This window comes from Lycium ferocissimum, chromosome 3, assembly GCF_029784015.1.
Source record: "Lycium ferocissimum isolate CSIRO_LF1 chromosome 3, AGI_CSIRO_Lferr_CH_V1, whole genome shotgun sequence".
NCBI lineage: Eukaryota > Viridiplantae > Streptophyta > Magnoliopsida > Solanales > Solanaceae > Lycium > Lycium ferocissimum.
In genome coordinates, this window is record NC_081344.1 from 70,842,119 (window position 1) to 70,855,260 (window position 13,142).

At 32.2% G+C, this 13,142-nt stretch overlaps 1 protein-coding gene across 1 annotated transcript; it reads left to right on the forward strand.

Annotated features, from left to right (window-relative positions):
- Positions 1–2,040: 2,040 nt before the first annotated feature.
- On the forward strand, positions 2,041–2,466 carry LOC132049060 (uncharacterized). The gene has a single exon (XM_059439722.1). It carries the CDS (start codon positions 2,041–2,043, stop codon positions 2,464–2,466), a length of 426 nt encoding a protein of 141 aa, XP_059295705.1.
- Positions 2,467–13,142: the final 10,676 nt, after the last annotated feature.

Sequence of the window (13,142 nt, forward strand, 5' to 3'; positions counted from 1 at the left end):
TACATGGTTATGATTATATGCCTGGTACAGAGGTAATATGTATCTGTTATAGAATTTATTATAAACCATTATATACCATGAATCCTATGTGTAAGATCATGGATTTTAAAAATGAAACTATTTTAATAGAAACTAATTTTGGTAAATCCAAAATTATGACCGAAAGACTATCAAGTTGGGATGAAATAGATTTCCCTAAAGAGTGGGTCATTGAAGGAGCAACACCTCCTCAAAATATTTTTACTGAAATTTCAGAAATTGAACAAATCCCAGATGGGACAGTAAAATTAAGGTTTCATGAACCTACACTTGCATTAGAAGATGATGAACATAATAGTGTTCGAACTAGTATACCTAGATCTATATCTTCTAACAGATCTTATATATCTCCTGTGGATTATATTGTACAGACTCTTTCAAGGGCATCTACTTCACAGATAAGAGATGATGATTCTAATAGAATTGATAGATTAAATATTAACCGTGATAATATTGTAACAGGTACTAAAGACCCAGAATTGACTGAGTCAGACATGGATTTTCCTATATTTAATGGATCCAAATCAGAAAATTAATTTTAGTCGGGGATCACCCGCAAGACTAGAAATTAGTAAGGAGTTTTATACTCCTAAATGGATAACATTTAGAAAATGGTTTTTTGATATTTCAAACCGAGAAGAAACAACGGCTTTTCCAGGAAGAATTTTATAAAGACCTTTCTGCAGCAAATCAGATTATATCTTTTGTTCCTTGGTTTATGGCCAAATACTTTGCAAATTATATTTACGTTATAGAAAAGAGATTTTACTTTAACAAGTGGAGAAAAGGTCCAAAGTATTTATCCTCCACAGTGCAAATTTTCGTATGGGAAAAGATTTACATTTCTCGGCCTTTTCAAAATTAATTGAAAATGGTGCTTTTAATCGTCATGACTATCATATTAATAATATGATAAGGCAACAAAATTATACTAATGTTTATATGAATATTTTGGGTGAACAAATATTTTCACTTCATGAAAAAGTTGATAAGCTTTTAAATAGTCTTAATAAGACTACTATTGCTGATAAGGAAAAACGAAGGAAGTTGTTGCTACTCCAAGTATACAGCCTCCTCCTGAAATTCATGATTTTAAGCTAAAACCCTTATCAGATTTAGAAAGACTTTTAGACGAAAAGTTTAAAGGTTTAAAACTTAGTCCTTTAATTGCAGAGGATGATAAATATTTGTCTGATATTGATTATAAGGCTCGCATAGCATCAGATATTAATAAAATTGATGAATATTATGTCAAACCTACCCAGAGGATGTACTACTATCCCCGCCCAACTCTCAAGATGTTTTATTAGAGGAGCATGAACATGTTATTTCCAACAGTTATAGTGGTAAGGAGATATATGAATGGAATATTGACGGTTATAGTGAACGCCAAATTTATTGCACTATTCATAGAATGTTAATGTACGGCACTTATGCAAGATTCATAAAAATACCGAAAGAGTTATTACGGATATGATCATCATGGTTTTCTTGCCCATGCTTAAAAAGTTGGTGGGATAATTATTTGACTAATGTGCGACAACATGCAATTCTAAGCGTTAAGCAAGAAGGTGAAGATGAAGCACTGCTAATATAGTTTATACACTTGTTATTAATATTGTCGAACATTTTTCGGGAAGATGGACGGATAACATCTACTCGCACCATGCTTGAAAACCTTAGATGCAAAGACCCTAACCTCATTTAGGTGGTATAAAGATGTTTTCTTTGCGGGGTCATGGAATTACCAGAGGTAATGACTCTCGTTGGAAGTCCAAATTCATAGATGGACTCCTCCTCTTTTTGCGTAAAGAGTTAGAAAAGCTCTTGGGAAAGGGAAGAAGTATAGATTATAATACTTGTACTTATGGTAAACTAATTGGTACTTGTATGCGGTACAAGGGTTAGCATTATGTAATGAAATTTAAACAAACCCGACGGATCAAGCGCCACGGTCTTAATGAAAGACAACAATTAGGAGAATTTTGTGGACAGTTCGGTATGGACATTCCACAATCTTCTAGAAAGCCTCATAGGCTTAAGAAGAAGCATAAGGATTTCCAACAATGGAAGGAGAAGCGTCTACAGAAAAAAGCTAGGCGCAAAAAGAATTTTAAGGAAAGAAAAGATTTTATCAAATCCAAAAACCCAAAAGCCTATTATAAGTGTGGCAGAGTAGGTCATTTTTACAAAAATTGTAAGGTTAAGGAGAAGATTAAAGCCCTTAACATAGACGATGACCTTAGAAAATCTCTATATAAGATTTTATTAAATTCAGATCCAGAACCCGAGGATGATTCTGGTAAGGAAAGTGATAGTCCTTCCAACCCCTCTTCAGATGAAGATATTAGGGTGTTAGACGAAGAGAGTTATATCTCAACCGGCTCGGATGATGAATGTCAACCATGCCAAAAAGAGGCAACTTGATCAAAACCAAGGAAGACGATGAGTTTTATAAACTTGTTTCCCCGTTTAGTGAAAACCAAATTCGTGTTTTAGATGGTAATAACCTCGTAGATCTCTTTAAATATATTAAGGATCCAAATCTTAGGTCCGCATTATAGACCAAATAGGTTCAAAACAAGACCCCAAGAAGAACCAATTGCTGTAGAAATTAGAGAACCTACAGACCTTACACTATGGCCGGAGTCGAAAAACTCCTCCAAGAAGGAATATTATAAGTACACCGGCCACCACCCAAGATCTAGAAAGAGAGGTTTATAACCTTAAGCAAGAAATTTCCATCCTTAGGAGACACCAAGTGACCTTAGACCATAGAGTCTTGCAATTGGAGGGAAAAGGAAAGCAAATCATAGAAACACCAGTTCCTAATACTAAGGAAGGACCTCCTGTTAATAACACTGTAGAAACTGTTACTACAGAAGAAGGTGAAAGTAGTGGTCCCAGTTCCAAATTTTTAATAAAATTAGAAACCATTACTTCTTTTAATTTTTTTTATAAAAGTTACTCTTTTAATTGATTATAATTTCAAAAGAGTTTAACGCTCGGTTGATAGTGGACGATTTAAGTTGTATACAAGAAGGATTAATACCTTCAAAATATTTTGAAAAAACTACTCATAGTTTACGGTCTGCTAGTGGCCAAAAAATGGGTATTACTTATAAATTACCCAAAGCTTATATTTGCCAAGACAAGGTTTGTATTCCTGAAACCTTCGTATTGGTAAAAAATATTTCAAACCAAGTTATTTTGGGTACTCCATTCATCCATAAATTATTTCCTATTCAATGGATGGATGACAAAGGTTTTATAGGAACCCATGATAATAAACCCATTAAATTTGAGTTTATAACTGAACCCTTTTCAAGGATTTTAAATGAGATTAAAGACAGACTGATGAATAAACATCAGCAAATTAATTTTCTTAAACAAGAGATTTATACTCTTCAAATTGAAGATATTTTACAAAATCTTAAATTACAGGATAAAATTGAGTTGATAAAAAATCATTTTTCTCTACATATTTGTAGTGATCATCCTAATGCTTTTTGGGACAGAAAAAGACATATTGTCACTCTTCCATATGAAGAATCTTTTTTTGAAAATGATATTCCTACTAAAGCAAGACCATGTCAAATGAATTCAGAATATTTGGAATTATGCAAAAACGAGATTTCTTCTTTTTACAAAAGGTCTTATAAGATCTTCGAAATCTCCATGGTCATGCATGACTTTTTATGTCAATAAACATGCTCGAACAGAAAGAGAGTTCCAAGATTAGTTATAAATTATAAACCCCTTAATAAGGTTTTAAAATGGATTAGATATCCTATTCCTAATAAAAGATTTATTAGATCGACTTCATAATGCGATTATATTTTCCAAATTTGATTTAAAATCAGGTTATTGGCAAATCCAAATAGCCGAAGCAGATAAATATAAAACTGCTTTTAATGTTCCAATTGGACAATTTGAATGGAATGTTATGCCTTTTGGATGAAGAATGCCCACTTAATTCCAAAAGATTATGAATGATATTTTTATGGCTTATAGCAATTTTATCATTGTTTATATCGATGATATTTTAGTATTTTCAAAAACCATTGAAATGCATTTTAAACATCTTGATATATTCAAGAAAATTATTATTCAAAATGGTTTAGTAATATCTAAACCAAAAATGTCACTTTTTCAAACAAAGTTAGATTTCTTGGTCATAATATTGAAAAAGGAAAAATTGTTCCTATTAATAGAAGTATAGAATTTCTTCTAAATTTCCTAATATTATTCCGATAAGACTCAACTTCAAGATTTCTTGGAAGTTTAAATTATATTTTCGCCATTTTATAAAGATTTGGCAAAAGATACATCTATTTTATATGATAGATTAAAAAAGATTCCAAAACCTTGGATCGATGTTCATATGCCAGTTCAAAAATCAAGGAAAAAGTTAATAATCTTCCTTGTCTTACTTTAGCCAATCCTAGTTGGCAAAAAATTATTGAAATCGATGCCTCGATATTGGCTATGGAGGAATACTTAATGTTTTCTCCAAATGATAAACAAGAATATTTAGTCCAGTTTTATTTGGGCAAATGGAATGATAGCCAAAAGAACTATGCCATTGTAGCAAAAGAAATTCTTGCTATAGTTAAATGTGTTCTTAAATTTCAAGGTGATTTATATAATCAAAAGTTTCTAATAAAAACTGATTGCCAAGCGGCAAAATTTATGTTTAATAAAGATTGCAAACATGATGTTTCTAAACAAATGTTTGCCGCATGGCAAGCTCTTTAGCACCATTTGATTTTGAAATTCATTATAAAAAGGGAATTGATAGTAGTCTCCACGATTTTCGCACTAGAGAATATTTAAGTTCATAACCGTCATCTTCTCATTTGCGGGATGAGACCCACACCGACACCTCCTCTAATAGAGGAAGGGGAAGAGGACAAAAGGAACGGGCAGAGGAAGGCGTTCTTGCTCAAATGGGCAACAAAAGGCTAATAAGCCGATAAAATCGGTCGATATCGTCTGCGAAACTTCGGTAATGCCGTAAACAAATCACTTTGCCGATTATCTTGCTTTATAGAAGCACGAAAAAGGGGAATAATATGCCTCCATCATACTCCCGGTTGCCCTCGTAATTGATGATAATGAGGACATTGATTCATATGAAGAAAATGCTCAAAGAGAGTTAATAATTCTCCTTGAGAATGATGATCTCCAATGGAAACGAACCTTGCCAAATAATGCAAAGGTATTTTGATACGAAAATACATACGCCACTCGACTTATAAATATCGGATGAATTATGAAATGATCCTATCATATACGGGGTCACGGGAATTCAGCATTTTTATCCTCGCTAATAGCAAGAAAATTTATAATTTTTCAAAAATTGTCATCAAAAAGGTATTTTCTCCAAATGAATGGGGAATAAGTCCGTTAAAGGATAGGGATTATATCCACCGTAACAAAAAGTCATGCTTAAATTTAATTATTGGGATTATGTTGAAAGCTTTAATAAAGCTCTTTTATATGAAAATCCTAATAGGAAACATTCATGGTTTATAAAAATTTGTGTCAATGTTTATAAACGGGCATACCAAATTGGTTTTATCAATAGTGGATTCATTATGGTCCAACCGTGAAATCTTTTTAACCCTTTAAAGGTTTATATACCGAATGGGTTGATGTTTCTCCAAAAATAATGATTTGAAAATAATATTACTTTCCGAGGAAATTTCTAATATGTATTTTCAATTCTCCATTCCATGGATTATGAAATGGACGGTTGAAGTGGGTTATACCGCAAATATGCCTTGCTTAAACAGATTTTTTTATACAAAATTCGGGAAAAAATTATTACAAAAATCAAAAAAGATGAACTATTCCATGACAAAGATTTAATAAATCAAATTAAAACAACCATTGCACAATATAAGGACTTTCAAGGACAAAGGAATACCAAGGCATTTGAGCAAATTGCTCAAAAAATCAATTGAAAAAAGGACTAATGTACTCATAGCCCAATACATGGAGGAATTTAAGTCTAATATAATGCAAAAGATCTTAATATGGAGGATACACATCAATGGCGTCCGTAGGTCATACCACCGATAATGAAGAAGAAGTTAAGACTATAATAACAAAAGGTATAAACTATATTAAGATGCTTCATCTTCACCTTCCTTTTAGAAAATAATTAGTCAAATAATTATCCCACCAACCTTTTAGCTAAACCCTTGAACAAAAGATCATATCGCAATAACTCTTTCAAGATTTTTATGAATCTTCGTATAGTGAACATTAACATTCTATGAATAGTGCAATAAATTTGGCGTTCACTATAACCGTCAATATTCCATTCATATCTCCTTACCACTATAATCGTTGGATTATGCTCCTCTAATAAAACATGAGGAGTTGGGCGAGGATAGTAGTACATCCTCCGGGTAGGTTTGAAACATAATATTCATCAATTTTATTAATATCGATGCTATGCGAGCCTTATAATCAATATGACAAATATTTATCATCCTCGCAATTAAAGGACTAAGTTTTAAACCTTTAAACTTTTCGTCTAAAAAGTCTTTCTAAATCGATAAGGGTTTTAGCTTAAAATCATGAATTTCATGAGGAGGCCATAGGCAACAACTTCCCATTTTCCTTTATCGCCATTAGTAGTCTTATTAAGACTATTTAAAAGCTTATCAACTTTTTCATGAAGTGAAAATATTTGTTCACCCAAAATATTCATATAAACATTAGTATAATTTTGTTGCCTTATCATATTATTAATATGGAGTCATGACAATTAAACCATTTTCAATTAATTTTGAAGTTTGAGAAATGTAAATCTTTTCCCACTTCGTGAGGATAAATACTTTGGACATTTTCTCCACTTGTTAAAAGTAAAATCTCTTTCTATAACGTAAATATGATTTGCAAAGTATTTGGCCATAAACCAAGGAACAAAAGATATAATCGATTTGTCAGTAAAGGTCTTTATAAAATTCTTCCTGGAAAACAGTTGTTTCTTCTGGTTTGAAATTATCAAAAAACCATTTTCTAAATGTTATCCATTTAGGAGTATAAAACTCCTTACTAATTTCTAGTCTTGCGGGTGATCCCCGACTAAAATCAATTTTCTGACTTGATCCATTAAATATAGGAAAATCCATGTTCCACTCTAATCGGGTCTTTAATACTCGTTACAATATTATCACGGTTAATAATTAATCTATCAATTCTATTAGAATCATCATATCCGTGAAGTAGATGCCCTTGAAGGAGTCTCCGTACAATATAATCCATACGGGAGATATATAAGATCCGTTAGAAGATATAGATCTAGGTATACTAGTTCGAACACTATTATGTTCATCATCTTCTAATGCAAGTGTAGGTTCATGAAACCTTAATTTTTCGTCCCATCCGGGATTTGTTCAATTTCGAAATTTCAAGAAAAAAACATTTTGAGGAGGTGTTGCTCCTTCAATGACCCACTCTTTAGGAAATTTATTTCATCCCACTTGATATGTCTTCTAGTCATAATTTTGGATTTACCAAAATTAATTTCTATTAAAATAGTTTCATTTTTAAAATCCATGATCTTACACGTAGGATTCATGGTATATAATGGTTTATAATATATTCTATAATGTATACATATTACCTCGTACTGTGCATATAATCATAACCATGTAATTTGATACTTAATATTAAAGCATCTAAAGAATTATCATCTTGCAAAGATACGCAAGTGTTAGGATAAGCATTAAAATAAGCCTGTCCATAAGCTAAACTTGTTTGGTCAGTTCCTATGAGGGATTTCTTCCAAGCTTCTTCGATTTCTTCCATCTCTCGTAGCCGCCATAAAGCTCGGTAAACCTCTTAAAGTTAAAGGTTTAAATGCAACTTGTATTAACCCAATATGCATAAATCTACGGGTTACCCTATAAGGGGCAAGATCAATGCCGATAATAGTCTAAATGTAGCATGATCATTATCTACAGTCATAGTTTCTTCAGTAGTTTTTACTATTTGTTTGAGACCTATTTTCTCAAAAGTACCCATTTGATAAATTGTTCTGGGTTCAATTTTAGGAATCGTCCATTTATTAAGGAGATCCAATTCTTGAGGAGTATCATATTCCTCTTTCTTACTGTTTTTAACAGTTCTTTTTCGATTTATAAAATTCATTTTATGAAATCGTTGAATTACATCACCTATTACTACATAAACACCATGGCTCTGATACCATTATTACTGCAGGATCGCGCCTCCACATGATGCCATCTAGGTTTCGTTTTTACTAGGCTATCGACCACGGCGTTGGGGTTGTTCTTGCCGTAACAAGTCCAAACATGCCCTCAAACGCCATCCCTCGGCTAAACGGCGGAAAACGGTGACCACCGCCCGGTTTTGAACAATCCGCCCGGGTCAATCTCACCTAACCTTGAACATCATGTTTTGGCATGATCATGATGCATTAAAGCACTATTACCATGATCTTAGTAGTCTAGTGTGACGTAATTCAACGGAGTATTTAGCCTATAAGGTTAAACATGAACTTAAATTATAAAATAAAGTAAATAAAAGAAAATAAAATTTATACCTTAAAGATGTAGGTTGTGCTCAGTAGAAGGAGATTTGTATGAACAAGCTTTTATTTATGTAAGAAAGATTTTTTTACAGAGGGGAGTAGTAGAGAGCTTGTGCTTGGGGGATCCAAGACTTGCCTCTACAATAGAGAGGAATGATCCTTATATAACAGATCAATTACACAAAACAACAAAATGAAAAAGTAATTGGCCGACAACATGATGGCCAGATAAAAAGTAAAAGTAAAGAAAAAGCAAAAGCGGCCAAAAGTAGCCGAAAGTAAAAGCAAAACATAATAATTACAACTTTAATTATTAAAGCTGCTTTTATAAAAGCAGATTCCCTACTTTATGAAAGTAGCCGCCTAGTGGCGGGTTCCACCACTCATCATTTCATCGGTGACTTGCCCTTGTCTTTTGCTGAGCTGGAAGATTCTTCCTCTTGGCCAAGAAATTGGGCCGCGAATTGTGCAAAGTCCTCTGTATTAGCTGGGCTTTGAGATTCTCGCTAAGACTTGATTATTATAGTCTTCTTCTTCTTCTTCATTATCGGTGGTAGCATTTCGTGACGCCATCACGATGTAAACCGAAATAGCTTCCATATTAAGATGCCGCATTATATTAGACTTAAATTCCTCCCGTATTGGGCTATGAGCTGTTACTCGGTGGAATTAGTCCTTTTTTCAATTGGATTTTTCGAGCAATTTGTTAAAAAAAGGACTAATTCCACCGTAATCAGCCTCATAGCCCAATACATGGAGGAATTTAAGTCTAATATAATGCAAAGATCTTAATATGGAGCTATTTCGGACACATCAATGGCGTCCGTAGGTCATACCACCGATAATGAACAAGTTGTAAGACTATAATAATCAAGTCTTAGCAGGAGAATCTCAAAGCCCACCTTAACAAGAGATAAGGTGATACTAATTTTTATCTCAGGATTGTTTTTCTTATCCATAGTATCAAACGACCCCTTATTATATAAAGAGCAATATTTTATATTGTTACGGCGAGAGACTGATCTGATCCATACCATGGAATGGAGGTGAAACAAATTTTGTCCATCTCTAAGTTAAAAGGTAAAGTAGATAGGCTAACACAGTATTGTAGCTTGATTAGGATTAGAATGGCTAATTAAATTGTTACTTTAATGACTCAAATCTCAAAAATCATCCTTTTGAGAACTTCTATTTTTATTGAAATTATTTGATTTTCATTAAATTAAAGACTTAAAGAAACAAAATAAAGAAGAAATTCAAGATAAACGATTCTGTAAAAATAAAGATGAGAGATAATGGTTAAAAGGATGAATAAGCATGTCTATGAATGGGGATCTTCACTACAATTAGGCGAAAATGCTAAAATTTGCCTTAAATTTTGCAAAATGATCTAAATACATTTCTGATTTAAATATATTCTTGTTACTAATTAGGTTGAATATGCTCTCATTAACTAACGGTCAACTATTAAAAATTAATTAGTATGATTATTCATGCTTTGTACCATTAATGTACTAATTAGTAATGTTGTAGAACATATTAACAATGGTGTTTGAATAGAGTCAGAGTCAAGATTTAATATGTATGGATTCTAAATTTTGATCTTCAATGGATTATCAAGACAAGTATGTAGGATGTGAACCAACACACTAGCTTTGCCCCTATGTTTAAAGAGAGAGAGCTTGAAAGATAAATTACAAGAAATTTGACTTGTATTTTCGCTACTTTACCCTTTTAAGTAATTAAAAAAAAGTTTTTTTTTTTTTTAAGGAAATGAAGAGGTTGGGATGCATATTGTAAAAAATATAGACTATGGTGCAAATCACAAAATAGTGCATGCTTCAAGGGTCCAAAACGCAAAGAACCCGTTATTAGTTTGATTGGTACTAATGGTTGCCACATGTCCAAACTTGAATAAATAAAACCGTTACGGGTCGTTTGGTATGCGGAATAAATTATCTCAGGATCATAGTCCTGGGTTATGGTCCAGAAACTAATTTATCTCCTCTGGGAGGTAGGATAAAATAATTCCAAGTTTGATAGGATAAGGTGGGATATCTAGAATTAGGTTTGAGATTAATTTTATACTTTGTTTGGTAGAATAATTTCTACCTTCTACAAACAGAGTATAAAATTAATACCAAACTTAATCTTGGGATGTATCCCTCATACCAAACGACCCCTTATATCGGATAGGATAAACAAGATATCCCATGAGTTGGAATTAGATATCCCATAATCGATATATCCCACCATTTTAGTATATCACATGAGATTGTTATTCCTTATCCGGCCAATCAAACGACAGGATAAAATAATCCCACATTTTATTTCATAATTCTTATTTCTTATCTCGCATCTCAAAAACTATTAGGCCTTTCGCGGCAGTCAAAGAAGCAAAAAAGATTCACTTTAGAAAAACTATTATTATTTGTTGTCAATAAAGAGGCTGTACTATTGCATAACAGGCTAAACAAAAGTCTACTAACAACATATGATATGATTAATAGGAGAGTATTGTCGATAAAGCTACTGCATTTTTCATTAATGGCCTGGGAGGCACTGAATAATTTTTTTAACACCATGCTTTGTTAACAATTGTATGGGCTATGGATATATAGATTTGGTAACTGCTACGTCTGGTGCTGTTTCTATGGGAGTATGCACATTCACACTTCAAAATTCCCATTGATATTGTTGAGAATGTCAATTGCAATATCTAACAAAGTGCACTTGCAAGTTTAATCCGTGATGCAAAATTGATTGTGTGGGATGAAATGTTGGTGGTGAATAAAATAATGCTGGAAGTTTTTGATTTGCTACTAAAAGATCTTATGGATACAGATGTAATATTTGGTGGAAAAGTTATTGTTCTTGGAGGTCATTTAAAACAAACTCTTCCTGCTGTACAAATTGACCAAAAAAAAAAAAATTCATTAATGAAAGCGTGTTATTCTAGCATTTGGAGTACTAGAAAAAGTACTATTATCTATATGAGGACAAAACCGATCCTGCATTTTTTGATTATTTGCTAAGAATTAAAAATGGTGAAGAATGTCACGACTCAACAAATAAGATTGAAATTTCAAATTCTTTAATTATTCTTTTATAACTGAAAGAGAATCTTTAGATAAATAGTCACATATCCATATTTGCGTTCATTTGGCTGTTATGCTTCTTATACAGACTCGCGCTTAATTTAAACAACAAAAAATAATTTTGTCAATGAAATCAACGACATGCTTATTGATAGATTCTCAGGAAAATCGAGAAAATTTTGTTGGCATTGATGAGACTATATTAAACCTGACAATCAAAAACTATTCTACTACATACTTTAAATCCTGTCGGATTGTCTCATTACATATTATATTTGAAAGAGAACCATCCGATTATGTTATTGCTAAACTTAAATACATATGAAGCTTTATATAATGGTACACAGATTAATCTATTGTGACTTTAAAATCTATGTTATATGTGCTAAGAATACCACAGGCGATTTCAAGAATATGCATATGTATTTATCCCGAGATTACTGTTATTATTATCACATGATGAAAAATTGTGTGTTCCATTAAAAAGACACAATTCCAGTAAGATTATGCTTTGCTATGACTATAAAAAAACGCAAGGGTTAATTTCATAGACGGTCACATAACTATCAATTTTTTCCCACTAAAATCACATAACTATCATTTTTTTCATCAAAGTCATTTAACTATACTTTCTAACATAAAAATCACAAAACTTAAAGCTTACTAACACAAATATCACACCTACCGAAAAATTCAATTTCGGATGGGTAATATTTTTTCTTATTTTTAATCTAATAGATACAAACTCAATTAAAAAGAACTGACCCGACCCAAAACTTATTTGCAATTAAAATACTAAAAGAGTGAATAAATTTGGAAAAAATTTATCACAAGATTATTAATTCCGATGCAAATAGTAATAACTAGTACTCCATAAAATTCAGTCTCCTACTATCCAACAAAACGTAACACTTTTCAATATATATTGGAATAAAAGCGTCAATATGCCCTAAGATTGAAAAAATTACATCAAGCAATATAATACTTACGAAGATAAATTTTTTCAAAGAACAGCTCTCCAAATATTTTAGTCGTTGAGCATATAATTAAATATCAAGGACAAGCTTATCTCCGATCATATCCTCCTCCGAAACATTTTTTTTTTGTGTACCACAATCATGGGAATTCCACCATCCAATAGTTAGCATCACAAGCCACGACATTTTATTTCCGCTCATGAAAATGAATCATATAAAAAAAAGGTTGAATTGCATTAAAAATTACGAAGAAAAAAAGGCATTATCAAACTGAAAAAAGTTAATCCTAGAATGAAAATTTAATTTTTTGCTTGACAGCCCCTAGAGATAAGGATCGTATATTTGGTGGAAGGAGGATTGATTACGTTTCTTTAGTATCATCTAAAATGCTTGTTTCACCATCAGCTCAATTCTGGTGGAGATATCTTTTGCTGCTTCGTCAACAAGTTGAAACTA